At 48.7% G+C, this 15490-nt stretch overlaps 1 protein-coding gene and 1 long non-coding RNA gene across 4 annotated transcripts in view; one reads left to right on the forward strand and one right to left on the reverse strand.

The window, feature by feature from the left end:
• The window catches only part of LOC147017174 (uncharacterized), a 97409-nt gene that overhangs the window by 53276 nt on the left and 28643 nt on the right, over nt 1-15490 (forward strand). For all 3 annotated transcript variants that reach the window (XR_015049382.1, XR_015049383.1, XM_085846613.1), the window contains exons 16-19: nt 1081-1209; nt 2059-2154; nt 3260-3308; nt 14725-14790. Coding sequence is in view for 1 of the 3 variants with exons in the window: in XM_085846613.1 (XP_085702739.1) it covers nt 1081-1209; nt 2059-2154; nt 3260-3308; nt 14725-14790 (340 nt within the window). In the remaining 2 variants the exon portion in view is untranslated. The remainder of the gene's footprint in view (nt 1-1080; nt 1210-2058; nt 2155-3259; nt 3309-14724; nt 14791-15490) is intronic.
• On the reverse strand, nt 10426-11656 carry LOC147017175 (uncharacterized). Its single transcript, XR_015049384.1, has 2 exons — nt 11109-11656; nt 10426-11056 (listed from the first exon to the last, which is right to left on the reverse strand). It is a non-coding gene; the product is annotated as an uncharacterized LOC147017175 (long non-coding RNA).

Below are 15490 nucleotides of genomic sequence, written 5' to 3' on the forward strand. Positions count from 1 at the left end.
TGCACTCTTGGAGATATCTTCATGTACAATAGGATGAACTTCTTCTGCTTTGTGTAGCCCCTTATTGGGATTTGCACATTACAGTTGTGGAGAGAATAATTATCTTGGATAGCTTCTTTGAAAATTAATTTGTCATACTAAACTGTTTGTTCTTTACTTGTATTCTGTGTTCGCTTGTTCATATGATTATTAATATCCTGTTCACTGTTAATTGACAGTTCAAAATAGTTCTGCTGAGTTAGCACATTGATCTTTGTATTATCTTTTCTGGGTTTGATTCTGGGTTGATGCACCGTTCCTCGGATGGATGTTAACCTGGGGATTTGTTGATTCGCATGTGGTGTTGGATAAATATGATCCCATGGTATCTTTCATTACAGAGCTGTGAGTTATTGTCAGTACCCTTTCTTAATTCAGAAACTGTAGATTTAGTTGTTAAGGTTATCCATCTACCTGAAGTGGCAATGATGTAACCATTGTTTACCACTTCTGTGATGATATTTTATCGTCCCAGCTATGAAATGTCGTCCTGGTATTTCGCAAGCAGGGTGAGGCATCATTGTGTGCTCTATCCCTCGCATGGACGTTAACCTGGGTGTCCTGCCTGCTGTGATCATTTTGTGCACGTTAAAGATTTCATGATATTTTCGCGGAGTAGCAAGTTGTCACCGGCATCCTGGCAAAATTCCAAATCCCTGTCTTAACCATTCATCTTGTCTTCATGTAGTTTCTCGACCCCAGGTTTACATGTCTTGCTATCTCAGAATATGGTTGCTTACCGGGCAGCAACTTCTTTACTGTGAACAAATTGACACAGTTCATTTCATGTGACTGGCTGTCTTCAGCTATGAAGTGCAATCGACAATGATTCCGTCTTTCTAACACGCTGTCAGACAAACAAAAATACATGACGGCCTATTTCATCAATATCGTGTTGAAGATATAACCCTGTGTCATAATTATATGTTTCCCTTCCACCCTGACCTGTTTTTGTTTGAATATAATGCCCAAGTAAACATTTTTTGTTGCCACTGAAGTATGAGGTGTTGTTGGTTCACGTGAAGGTTGTTTACATTCCAGAATTTTTCCCATTTGGTGATGGCAAGACGGAAGGAGGCTTTGAAAAAAAAGGCACTTCCGAACATAGACATGGAAATCAAAGGAAAGGTTTTAAACATTGAAGAGGACATCAAGGAAAACGATGTCAAGGTAAAGTGAAAGAGCATGGGAGAGCCAGACTGTTGTTGAATGAGATGAGTAAATACGTTTTTAAACTTGCATTTATTTCTTGAAAAATCTTGTTTCTGTGTAAGTATTTTATTATCATGTTATATTTATGCTTTTAATTGAACAATAATGAAGGCTCAGGTGCGCTTCTACCTTAGCTATGACGTAAAGTGCATGGACACACAATGGTCAAAGAGAGTATATTGGATTTGAACCTGGGGTCACAACATCATGACCTCTGTGCTCAGTTAGGAACACCAAAGAAGGCAACTCAAAGGTTCAGAAAATATGAGCTTGTTGAATCCAAAAATCTGTTGATATTATTTACACCACAAAGATGAAACAAAAGTGGAGGATTCCAAAACAGTTCCACCAACTGCAGTCTTACACTCACTGTTGTAGGAACGACAACAACAACAACAATGATATGAGTTCCCACTTACAAGTAACTTCAATGCAGGAGGAGGCCATGAGGTCCATCAAAGCCTGTGCTATAATTGCCAACCTATGGTTGTCCATCCTCTACCCTTTTTAAATGTTGAGTGCCGAGGAAGAAAGCAGCACGTACCATTTTATAAATTTTTAGTGTTACTCGTACTTGATTTGAACCATCAAACTCCCTGATTTGGAGCGTACATTCCAACCATGACACCACCAGGTGTGTGAAAGCAATGCATAATGTTCGCAGTTTTCTTCACATTTCTTTTCCCACCACAAGGTTATCGCTTATAAATAATCTTTCAAGATTCCAAGCTGAATTATTGAGACAATTTGTGATGATGATCATCAACTTTGCTTTGCCATTCGTTTACATAAGACTTTGTTTTGCAGCTGGAAACGTACATGAAGCAGTTGAATGAGATATTAAAATCTCATGCCAAAAGGTCCACCCAAAGTTTATTCAATGCTGATGAAAAGCTGGCAATGGTATGTATATTTTGATCAAAATACATCACAATGCTGTTCTCTGTGAACGCTAGAGTGTCAGTCTACATCAGCGGAAAAGATAAAGAATACATTTTATCAAAGTTTATTTGATTGGAGTATGTTTAATACCAGAGGAAATTAGATGTGACCAGTTTTGATCATGAGTCCAAATTCAGAGCTCAGGTGCTTCAAGGAAGAGCATGTAGTCAAACGTCAGGCACACCTCATTGCATCTGCCAGTAAGGATATTCAAATGGATTTATATACTTCCCAACATGAATTTCTGCATCAAGTCTATTCTTCTTCCTCAAACTGGTCATGACTCACTTTACATCGATCCTCTCCTGATCCTTCTCTGCCGATATTCACTCCTCTCCCCATCTTCACTCCTCTGCCCATCTTGGCTCCTCTCCCAATTTGGCTCCTCTGACCATGTTCTTGTCAAAGCCTGTATCTGTCTCTCTTTTGGGAGGGAGCAACCTCAATGCCACAGAAGATGTCTGTTTGCACAGGACAACTGGCAGGGACTATATTCTGCTGTTTGCCAAAATGATTGGGCTGCCATTTACACAGAATCTGACATTTATTCAATCTGATAATATTGTCACAAAAGCTCGCTCTCTCACTCTCTCGCTCTCTCGCTCTCTCGCTCTCGCTGATGCATCTTTTTATGGTGCAGCAATACATCCTCTTGCAAATGGTACCATGAATCTTGTGGGGAAGCCATTCCAGTCAAGCAGCTCACTTTTGAACATGCAAGGCTATTTTGACTGAGGTAAATTTTCAGTGTGTAGCTTGCAACAACTGTGTCCATCCTTGGGCAAGCCAGAAAACATAACCTTACTGATGTCAAAGATAACCAATTAACCATTCTAATTCGTTGAAGTTATGGTGGTGCCTCATCAATTCCCTCTGTAGTGTATCCTCCCAATCCATCCCCTCTCAGTGGGATGGCCTATCAGTGGGAGACAAAATGCAAACTGTTCTACCTGGTAGAGGTATGCACTCTACTAAGTGCTGTTCCAGTTTATTTCTGTCATGTCTAATGCTGGCGAAGATGTAGAATTGTTCGAAGGAAATATTCTCCTTTTTTATTCTTCCACAGGCTGCAATCAACCGTGAAAGCACAGAGGATGAATTGTCTCATGACGAAGGTCAGAAAAATACTTTGTTGTAATGTACCTGTCACTGCAATGGGAAAAACAAGACAATCATATCTTGGAATTATTGTACAATATAAGGCAATGAATAACAGGCCCGTAGGTTGGTGGAATTTGGTGTGGTAGGTGGGGGGGGGGGGTGATGCTCCCCCCGCCGCTCAAGCGAGTTCTGCTTGCCACGTTAAAATACTGTTGCGGATTCGCGCCCGCCGGCGTGCGACGGCCACGTAACTCGAATCGCGGCACGTCGCCCACCGGACGGACAATCCAGTCGTGACCCTCTCGGACTAACGCCGGGAACCAGTCACGGGTGGACCTTTCGGTCTCACCGCGATCGAGCCAATCAGCCCCCGCGTGGGATAGGGTTGCTCGCCAAATTCGAACTACCTAAGTACCCACGCGGAGGGTAGACCGGGCGATCGCACCTCGCCGCAGGTCGACTTCGGACACGGGCCACTTAAGCGACCCGTTCCGTACTATCAGAATAACCGAGCGGTGTTATCGTCGACCTCGACGGTTCGATTAATTATCGGGCGTATTCAGCCCACTACCAACCCTTTACGTGAAGCAAGATGGGGATTCAATGGAGGAAAAGACGAAGCGAAGCGGGAAACAGTTCAACAATAAAGCACGTTTATTCGCGACGAACGGAAAGCACACAAATACAATTCCACCAAATGCACACAAAAAAGAAAACACAATTCCATTTACACAAAAAGCAAACATAAAAGTGAAAACACAGTGCAGAGCTAATACCGACTACCGAGCACACGGCAACACTTATACAATTCTACTTCACAGACGGCGCCGACAACACATACCCAAAACCAAGGAAAAGAAATACCCTCAAGAATGAGGTAGGCCTGGGGCCGAGACCTGGTCGGGCCTACCCGTCTGGTGATGAGACGCGGAGCGGCGATGGCCCCGCAACCCGCGAGCCTCGTGGACAGTGCCTGGCAGGGGGGTGGGAACGGGGCCCCCTTGGTCGCACTATCTCAGCGCGGGGGGAAACAGGAGGGGGGTGCTGATGCTCGGGGTATAGAGGATCTTTATTATGTGCGCGGCGAGCGTCTCCACCTCGGCCCGGTCGCGCTGCCGGCCCTCCCTCGGGCGCGCAGCTCCTTGCACGACGCGACCACCCTTCGTGCGACTCTCCGCCTCTCCACGGCTCGTCCCCTCCGTTCCGACTCTCCTTCGCCTCGTTCCGACCTTTACGACTCCTTCTTCCTCGTTCCGACTTCTTACTTCTCCCTTCTTCCTCGTTCCGACTTCTCACTCTTTCGCTCCGACTTTTACGACTCCTTTGACTGACGAACACCGTCCTTTTATCCCCCCGTAACTTCGCCTTTGACCCCCTCCCTTTGACCTTTCAACTCGCTCCCCATTGCCCCCAGACAAAGTGGGCGTGAAGGCTTCTTGATCCACAAATTTGCATATATCGATCGCCCTGGGGGCGGGGCCAATTCGCCCCTCGCTCACCGATTGGACGGCAAAAAGTGGGCGTGTGTCGTTTTGGATCCGTTTTTGAAGCAGAAAATCCGTGATTTTGTACACGCTGTTCAACGTGCGCCCTACACGAGTCCAGCATCGGTGCCCATGAGTGGCGCGAGATGACGGTGATGCGATGGTGGCGAGTTGCGACGGTAAAGGTCATGGCGGTTGTGGTGAAGCGGCGTTGTGGTTGGTGGTTGTTGTTGTGGTTGTGATGGTGGCGATTGGTCCAAAATAAAGATAGTAAAAGAAAAACGGCTATCCTGAAGAGTCGCAGCACGTATAAATGACATGTATTCCCACTAGACAACGGGTTTGGGCCTAACTACACATGCACTTACCGAGATACCTCACCTAAGGGACCTGAATGGTGGTTTGCGAATCTGGTAACCACAACACTACCCCCTTCCCTTTTTACAGACTCGTCCCGAGTCGTCAAATTTTCGTGTGCCATCATGTGTAGTTTTCCCCTAGTACATTTTACCTACGGATCCCTGAGTGCGACATTCATGGTATTCGTGTCCCCAAAATAAATAACCTGAGGGCTGCGTAACTATCTAAACAAACTCACTCATACGGACGACTTAAATAAAATTGCCGGCGCTAGACAGACATGCCGGGGGGCGCACTCATATGTACAGTACATCTTAACCTTAACTTACAAATCTTACACTAAACCATGGCCCAGGATCATTGAACTCTGCAAAAGAAAGCAGTTAGCAGGGAGCCAGGCTGCCCACATGCAGTCTCTGGCTCAAACAATGCAGGTGACAGGGAACGTGGCTGGCTGCTCACACGCAGTCCAAGGCCTTCCCTTTTGAACTGAACGCAGTGAACCACAACGGTGCATGGGCCGCACAAACTTAGTCTCCGTGCCAGCTCAAGTGGCACACGCAATGAACACAACGAATGGATGCATGAACACAAACACGGTGCACGGGCCGCCACTGCAGGCCCGTGTTGTAGCTGCCAACAGGGCAGTTCTCGCAGCTTGCAAACTGTTGCCTTGATCCTGGCGCACATGGAAATGAACAGGGGGGGGCAAAGCAAAAATTGAACGGGGGCTGGTGAACAGGGGCAGTGGGCATGGCATGGCAAAGGCAGCAGGCAAACGCAGCCCGCAGAAGAAGACCGTTGCAGGCAAACACAGCCGGCAGATGAACTGGCCGGCACAGGCCTTGAAGCAAACACGGCCAGCCGATGGCACAGGCCTTGCAGCAAAACAACAGCTGCCGATGAAGCTGGCCAGCTTTTGCCGTCAGTGGAAGTTGGTGGAGGGAGTGCGGTGGTGCTGGCCACTTGGAAGGCGGGCTCGGACCTACCTACCTGTCTCCCTCCCAACCTATCGCCTTTGCCTGTCACTGTACATACCCACTCCCTTAATTTGTCAAACGCCAATTTAGCCCCAACTTATTTTTTTGTTGTTTTTATTTTTACTTCCCCACTATAAATCGTCCCCTAACCCCCTTTATCGTCCTTGTTCGGCTAACCTATCCTGTCACCTAGCCTACTCCCAACCCCTACGTTCCCTTCCCGGAGGGGAATAAGGGAGAGCTAGCGTCCTGTGTCGAGGCCCAACGAAGCCTCAGAATGGCCTCCCCAGAGTTCGGCGATCTAACCCAAAGTGGGTCCAGCGGCCCACAACGACAGCGAGGGGATGGATGGTGCGGAGGGGTACATCTCCTAATCTACCCTAACCATTTAACTGTTAAACTACCCCGGGGCTTTCAACAAGCGCTTCTCGCTTAAACTATTGGTTCTAACAACCCAGATTCCCGTCGCCTGTGTTGGTGTCCTCACAATTTCGGGCCTCGCCCCCCAATTTTCTCTCCGTGCCCTCACACGGTCTCCTGGCTGGGACACGTGGCTCCCTTTGGCAGGCACGCCCCTCTGCCGAATCTCCCGCTATGGCACCCCCGGGCACTACACTGCCTCCGAGCCTACCAGCTCCCTAACACCGGGGAGTGCCCCCATGGCACCTCCCCTGAAACGCACACGTGGCAGGCCGGCCTCCCGGGCCCCTTTCCGAGGGTCACCCGTGCCCACAACACTGCCCACGCGGCCAATGGCGCTCCGGGCCCCCGCACCAAGCAGGCGCACCCGTGCCCACTACTCTATCCCGGCCCCCCATGGGCCCATGGCCTACCGCGGCCGACTAGCCTGGTGCCCGGGGTACCCACTCAGCGATACTCACCTTTCGCAGCCACGCTCCCAAGCCCGTCAACAGGGCTCCTGCACCCCTCCAAATGGGTCTCGAGCCTACATTCCCACCAACAACAAAACGACCTCCATTTTTCAATTTGACTAACCCCCTAACTCACTCTACACTGACCCCGGGGGTCCCTTGGGCGGGAGTCACTCCTCCCCCCAATCACTCATCGCACCATGCATTCCCCATTCACTCCACACACACAGACCCGCTGGCCTCACTCACTCACCAAGTACTCACCTCACAACTCACCAACTCTTCAACACACACACACCGCTGAACTCTGCCATCCTTCTAACTACATCCCCTAACTAACTCGTGCTCCCACGTCGTCCCTTACACTACAGCACGTTCCTTTTAACGCTACGTAGCTAAACTACGTCCCCTCTACACATCCAAAGTCTGTCTCTGTCTCCAAAATAATCCCATTTTATTTCCCAACCTAAAGCTCACTAAATCCCTCTAACTTATCCATTCCACGGACTCCATGAGGACTTACCCCTGCCCCATGAAGTCGGTCTAACTAAGCTAACCCTTCCCCCTAACTAGTTTCCATCCTGTGCCCAGGGTCAAGGGGGTCTTTCACCCCTTGCCCAGGAATCCTTTGCACCCGAAAGTGAGGCTTTCTTTTTTTTTTTTTCCCATGCGCAGTACCTGCGCGGCAACTCGCGCTCTTTGCACCTTGCAACTGCCCGTGACGTCATGCAGCTGCACGTGTTCCTCGTCCCTCCTTGGACGGGACCATCCGGCAGAGATACCCCTCCTGCCGGATTCCAACCCCACGTGCAGCCATGACGTCACCGTGCGCATATAAAAAAAAACACAAGCCCCACGTCTCGAGGGGTTTCCCACGCGAACACATGTGCTTTGCCCGTTGGAGCTTAACACACACGATCGCGTGGAGAACCCGTCCGGTCCAAATCCATTTACCTGCCTAAACTTTGTCCGTCCGCGGGATCGGCAAATCCACCGCGTGCGTTTCCGGACCGGGACTTCACTCTCGCAAGCGAGCACGTGGCGGTCTCGTGCGTTGCACAGCACGAACCGCGTGCTCACTGCTGGGTGAACCCGGCACGGTCCTCGAAACAACTACAGCCGCTACTCGGCTTTCGTTTCTCCCATGTCGCCGTCTCCGTCTCCATTCCACACACGCATACCTGCGTGTTACGACGCACACAGTCCACACCATTAAACTCACACCGGGAGACGCGGCTGCGTGCTCCCGCATGCCAACCGACATCTCCCTCACATACCGCTCTCTCACACACACGGTCTCCCTTGCACACAGCGACCTTGCACACGGCCGTTCACTCACGCATGCGGGGGCACTCACCCGCGGTGCCTCACTCGCACTCGCGGGGGCACTCAACCGCTGTGCCTCATCCACACACCGTGCCTCACTCATACACGCGGGGGCACTCACCCGCGGTTCCTCACTCATACTGGCCGTTTCACTCACACACACGGCCTCTTCCACACACGGTGCCCCATCCACACCCGGCGTGCTGGGAAGCACGCACTCTGGCACCATCGCCACCACACCACTCACACGTGGTGCCTCACTCATACAGGCCGTTTCACTCACACACACGGCCTCTTCCACACACGGTGCCCCATCCACACCCGGCGTGCTGGGAAGCACGCACTCTGGCACCATCGCCACCACACCACTCACACACGGGGTCGCTTCCACACACGGGGACGCACTCACACCTTGCACCACACACACAGGGACAACCACCCTGGGGATTCGAGTCCCCACAAGGGTCTCCGGGGCCTCTATACCCCCCAAGCTCTCCGTGCACCCGTCCACAGCACTCGTCCCCTCAACCTCGCAAAGCACGACCGAACTCACCTGGTCGTGACTCGCCTCAAGGGGGCATACTCCCTCCCCTCGTTCCTGGAGGAGGCCATCCAGCTGCTCGCACTGGGTCCCTGCACGGTCCGCGAGCTCACCCCCATTGTCCTCCACTACCTCCGTGTGTGTGTGTGCGTCACTTACCCCGTCTTCATCGTGTTGTCTCTCCCCTATTTTTTCTGTCTCCCGTGTCTCTATACATTTATAAATTTCTGTTGTCCCCTCCTGTCTATTAGTCTCCGCTTCTTTCTGGCGTCTTTCCCTTATCTTTAAGTAGGTCAACCTTGCTTTCTCTTTAAGTCGCTCCCGTCCTTCCCTGTTTTTCACTCCTTGCTCTTTCACGATCTCCGCGTACCTCATCCTTGCTCTCCGTATTAATTGTTCTTTTCTCTCCCTCGCAATTACTTTCACCTCGTCTCTTGTCTCCCGAATTACTTTTTCCTTACCCGCCTCCACCGCGGGCCTGTCAGCCGTTGCACCCCCTTCCAGCTCGTTTGTTCCGACACGTGGAGTCGCCATTTTAAGTTCCCTGCTCACGGCCTTCATGCCCGCCTGCAGGCATCGGCCCATGGTCTGCGTCTCACCCCGCAGCTTTTTCGTTTCTTCCCTCATTTGCTGTGTACTCGCATCAATCTTTTCGTTCATGCTTTTTATTTCTGCATTCATTTGTGCCAGCATGGTGAATAGCTGGGCCATGTCGGATGCACTCAAGTGAGCCGTTTCGGCAGGGGTTGGGGAAGGGTCTTGGTGGAGAGGGGGGGGGAAGGTGTCATACACCGCGGCCGCTGCCGCACCCACCTCGGGCCCTGGGTTCAGTTGGGCGAGTCCGTGTTCCTGCACAATCAACATTTCCTGCTCGGGGATTCCATCCTGGACCATGGATTCTACATTACTACACATATACATTTCTAATACCCCCGGCTCCCGCTCGCCTTGAGACGCCATCTTGCTTCTCGTGAAGGGTTAATTTGCTCGCTCGTAATTTGGAGGGAATCGGGGGTCGCTTCTCTCACCCCTGGACCGATTCCCGTGAATTTCGCTGGAGACAGGAGAGCCTGTTGTCCCGCTCTCCAATACCAGTGCCGCGAGGAGGGCGATGAGTTTATATCCCACTCCTGACACCAGTGTTGCGGATTCGCGCCCGCCGGCGTGCGACGGCCACGTAACTCGAATCGCGGCACGTCGCCCACCGGACGGACAATCCAGTCGTGACCCTCTCGGACTAACGCCGGGAACCAGTCACGGGTGGACCTTTCGGTCTCACCGCGATCGAGCCAATCAGCCCTCAAGCGTGGGATAGGGTTGCTCGCCAAATTCGAACTACCTAAGTACCCACGCGGAGGGTAGACCGGGCGATCGCACCTCGCCGCAGGTCGACTTCGGACACGGGCCACTTAAGCGACCCGTTCCGTACTATCAGAATAACCGAGCGGTGTTATCGTCGACCTCGACGGTTCGATTAATTATCGGGCGTATTCAGCCCACTACCAACCCTTTACGTGAAGCAAGATGGGGATTCAATGGAGGAAAAGACGAAGCGAAGCGGGAAACAGTTCAACAATAAAGCACGTTTATTCGCGACGAACGGAAAGCACACAAATACAATTCCACCAAATGCACACAAAAAAGAAAACACAATTCCATTTACACAAAAAGCAAACATAAAAGTGAAAACACAGTGCAGAGCTAATACCGACTACCGAGCACACGGCAACACTTATACAATTCTACTTCACAGACGGCGCCGACAACACATACCCAAAACCAAGGAAAAGAAATACCCTCAAGAATGAGGTAGGCCTGGGGCCGAGACCTGGTCGGGCCTACCCGTCTGGTGATGAGACGCGGAGCGGCGATGGCCCCGCAACCCGCGAGCCTCGTGGACAGTGCCTGGCAGGGGGGTGGGAACGGGGCCCCCTTGGTCGCACTATCTCAGCGCGGGGGGAAACAGGAGGGGGGTTGCTGATGCTCGGGGTATAGAGGATCTTTATTATGTGCGCGACGAGCGTCTCCACCTCGGCCAGGTCGCGCTGCCGGCCTCCCTCGGGCGCGCAGCTCCTTGCACGACGCGAGCACCCTTCGTCCGACTCGCCGCCTCTCCACAGCTCGTCCCCTCCGTTCCGACTCTCCTTCGCCTCGTTCCGACCTTTACGACTCCTTCTTCCTCGTTCCGACTTCTTACTTCTCCCTTCTTCCTCGTTCCGACTTCTCACTCTTTCGCTCCGACTTTTACGACTCCTTTGACTGACGAACACCGTCCTTTTATCCCCCCGTAACTTCGCCTTTGACCCCCTCCCTTTGACCTTTCAACTCGCTCCCCATTGGCCCGAGAAAAAGTGGGCGTGAAGGCTTTTTGATCCACAAATTTGCATATATCGATCGCCCTGGGGGCGGGGCCAATTCGCCCCTCGCTCACCGATTGGACGGCAAAAAAGTGGGCGTGTGTCGTTTTGGATCCGTTTTTGAAGCAGAAAATCCGTGATTTTGTACACGCTGTTCAACGTGCGCCCTACACGAGTCCAGCATCGGTGCCCATGAGTGGCGCGAGATGACGGTGATGCGATGGTGGCGAGTTGCGACGGTAAAGGTCATGGCGGTTGTGGTGAAGCGGCGTTGTGGTTGGTGGTTGTTGTTGTGGTTGTGATGGTGGCGATTGGTCCAAAATAAAGATAGTAAAAGAAAAACGGCTATCCTGAAGAGTCGCAGCACGTATAAATGACATGTATTCCCACTAGACAACGGGTTTGGGCCTAACTACACATGCACTTACCGAGATACCTCACCTAAGGGACCTGAATGGTGGTTTGCGAATCTGGTAACCACAACAATACGTTTAGGCTCAGGCATAATGTTGAATGAAGAGTGAATCGCGCTTCTTCTTTATACGTCTCGTCTGGTAAATTTGTAAAGAGCACCCTTCCCATTTTCAAACCACCCTCCATCCTCGAATAATGCACCTTATGAGTGCAGGAGATCGATTCAAGGTTTTGGTGTGAATATAAACAAAATGTAAAAATAACTACATTTATGAAACTGGAGGTATTTGGAAACATGATTTTGCATGTTATTGGTACTTTTACAATGATAAACTATTATGATGTTCATATTACATTATTGAGTCATGTCGTGCAAGCGTTAGATGTCTGACAGGTGGTATTTTATTGTTATTTAATATCTAGCCTGGTGATGGTGAGGTGGCTGGCTTAACATCTGAGGGTACTGAGTTTGAGCCCCTGTCGTGCTGTCAAATAACCCCAGGTGGGATGACTCAGCCTGTCAGCCTTCTGTGGTCGGCAAAATGAGTACAAGGTGACTGAAAACAGGGGGCACTGCATTAGTGGAACAGCTGCACTCCCAGCAATGATGTAACTCGCAGCCACAGGCTGCACTAAATTATTAGAATTGAATATCTACTTTTCTCCATAACTTGCACAACATGCAATTTCTGCTAGTGTGAGGGTGCATTCGGTTTATGAACATGCCTTTGTCGATCCACTCGCTTCGGCTAGTACAAACGAACAAACTGATAGAAGAGTGAGGGGATAAAATTTATAAAAGCAACAAATTAATACTTGGGCAGTTTGACCCATATGCAGTTGGACAGAAGAAACAGGGAAATTAATGAACAGGAAAAGAGAGAGAAGGGAGAAAACAGTAAACAGGAATGGAGAGGATTTGGTAAGGTGTGCTTAAATTCAGTAGAAATAATTATTTGTTGGAATGTCGATTGAGATGACATGGTTGTACACCACTTGCTTGAAGACCTGGAGGGAAGTGGGGGGTTGGACAGTCTGTGGCTGGTACCTCCTTCTCTTTCCAGAAGGTGATTAAGAGGAGGAGGAGGAGAAGGAGGGGGGGGGTGGGAGGCATAGATGTGGAGCAGTTCTGGAGCCTCTCTTGCGCTTCGCCCCTCCCTGCCCTGTTCAATACGAGAGACACGTGGCAATACATCCTTAATCTCTCTTGTCTAAAATAGATGAGGATACTCTCTCTCTCACATGGGCCATACAGCAGACAATTATCCCTTTCACATGTTCTTAATACATGTCCAGATTCTTCCAAACAACATGAACACAAATGGTGTTAAGGCCTTAAATTCTAACTGCAGACAACGACCCCATTAACGTAATTTTGCCTTTGGTAATTAAATAGGATGAACACATTCCATATTTATTTCAATCTCGGTGAGGAGACAGAATGAAAAGAAGCATAAAAATATTGATTTAAACCAAAATTGTAAATTTGTGGTGAAGATAGAAGTGTGTCCAAGGAAGAATCATGGAGCGAAGCAGCGACAATCTCAAGGTGTTCTGTTTGGATAGTTCTTTTATTGGTGTGGCAGCCATTGCCCAAATTTGTTACTTCTGTACCCACCCCCCACCTTTTCAACCCAAGCAAACTACTTTGTTTTTGGCTTAAAAATTGGATAAAATTGCACTCGCACTAAATATAAAGCTCATCAAGCCCAAATATTGCAATTATGTTTGCAAAATATTGCAATTATTGAAAATCATTCAATAATCAATATACATGAAGATTGAGTCCATTCGCAATGCCTTTTTCATCCACACTCATCCCACTCATTCCCTACTTCACACTTTTGTCCAATACATGATATCATTCGTCACAACCACTGAAGTTAAATGGTATCTTTACCAAGATCGGCAAAAGCACATTTTGCCGAAGATGTCGATGATGACTTGACTTCACTTGGGGGCTTTGCTGAAGGCTCAGTGTGGATGCTTCCAGGATAATATACTCCAACCTTTCTGGTTTGGAATGAGTTTAGGTGCAAGGATCGGGGTTCTGTTGGCTGCAATTAGAACCTGTATGATTGTCTCAGACCATATTTTTGGGGGGAAGATCCCGAGGGTGGCCCCAGCCTGCATGGGTTGGATTGAAATGATACACTGGGTAGTGTGATACATCTGCCAGCTTGTGACAAAAGTGTCCATATCAAACGATATCGTACTGTATAGCGTGATATTTACCCTCGCCAAAGGAGAGGGTATTGCATTTGGGTCCGTCTGTCTGTCTGTTTGTTTGTCCGCACAGAACTTTTGTGTTTTCTCCGCAAGTGCTTGTTGGATTGAGACCAATTTTTTGCCATTGGTGCGACTACTCATGTAGAATGTTTTAATGAGAATTATGTTGTCATTGGTCACGTGGTGTGGCAGCCATATTGGAAAATCGGAAAAACTTTGGACCACTGTATCTCTGAAACTGCACCAAGGAAAAAATTGAAACTTGACACATAGCAAGTACTCATCATGGGGAATGAGTGATTTTTTTTGATGTCATAGGTGCCTTCGTTATGTTTGCATATGTGGAACACCACATCAGATCAGTATGAAAATTTTTGAGGGTCATCGAGGGATAAAATAGTCCAGAGAAAAAAAATTTGATGACTTCATCGGTCACGTGATTCAGCAGCCGTATAATTTTTGTTTTTTTAACCTTCCAAATTCTTCTTCTCTGAAATAGCTGAACAGATTAAGACGAAACTTTAAATGCATGACCACCTGTCGATGAGGAACAAAAGGTTCACACATATGATCTAATTAGGTCACATGGTTTGGCAGCCATATTTGATTTACCCAATAACCTTAATAAAATACACCACTCTAAAGAAGTCCCGGTGAGGGTATGCAATCTCTGATTGCTCTTTTTCTTGTTCAAAAATATACTGGGCCTGAAATGTTCTCGTGGAGCAGGCATTGCGTGGCAGAGGTATGCCTTCTTCCAAGTGCCCTTCTCGTTTAATTTGTTATATTCATCAGACTCCAATTTATTTACCTTTTCACAAATGACATTGTCTAACTTTGTTCTACAACTTTTTCATTGTTCCACAGAGGATACAACGATCAAAGTTCCAGACCCAGTGGAAGTAACCTGTTTGGAGAATGCTGTGCCAGAAGGTTTGTGGTCGAAAGGAAAACTTTTCATTTCCTTTCGTTTATCCCCAAAGAGCTTTAATATTGTCAATGTTGTGTAAAATCTCTGCAGATTCTAACTCAGATAATCATTAATAAATACTTTATCAGAGCCAAGGTACTGCTAAACTACAGCTTCGTTTTCCGATTTGTGTTCAAAATATAACATTCACTTGAGATTAAGTTGTTCCTCGATCATAAACTGACGTTTGTGGATGGATGGACGAACAGAGAGAAATAAACCAATTGCTTCACCCCGCTTTCCGTTTTATGTGCTCAGTGTAAAAAGGAGAGGAGTTGCGACAGGAGTGAGGCAGAAGTCTTTCAATCAGTGTGGTGAATGCATAAATGGTCACCCTGCAGTGGTGGTGACAATGGAGTTGGTGGATTGTTTTAAAACATGAGTTTGATAGTTATCTGTAACTTGTGGGAATGAGAGAATACTCAGATGTTGGCATGATTGTGTCGCCATGATGGACGCCTTGGCCCCCTCCTGTGGTGAAGTTCCAAGTATTTCCTTGTAATAGCCACTGATTTTATGCTATTGTCTGATTTTGGCCAACACAGAGCATAATTTTTAATTACATCTTTCTAAATTATGTGCAACATTTGGGTTTGATGAGTTTGGTTTTCTTTCTAATCAATATAAGAACGACATCAACCCAAAATTCCGAGTCATTCCCTG

This window comes from Eptatretus burgeri, chromosome 11 (genome assembly GCF_056783735.1).
Source record: "Eptatretus burgeri isolate ZD-2024b chromosome 11, Ebu_testis_v1, whole genome shotgun sequence".
In the NCBI taxonomy this organism is placed as follows: Eukaryota; Metazoa; Chordata; class Myxini; order Myxiniformes; family Myxinidae; genus Eptatretus; species Eptatretus burgeri.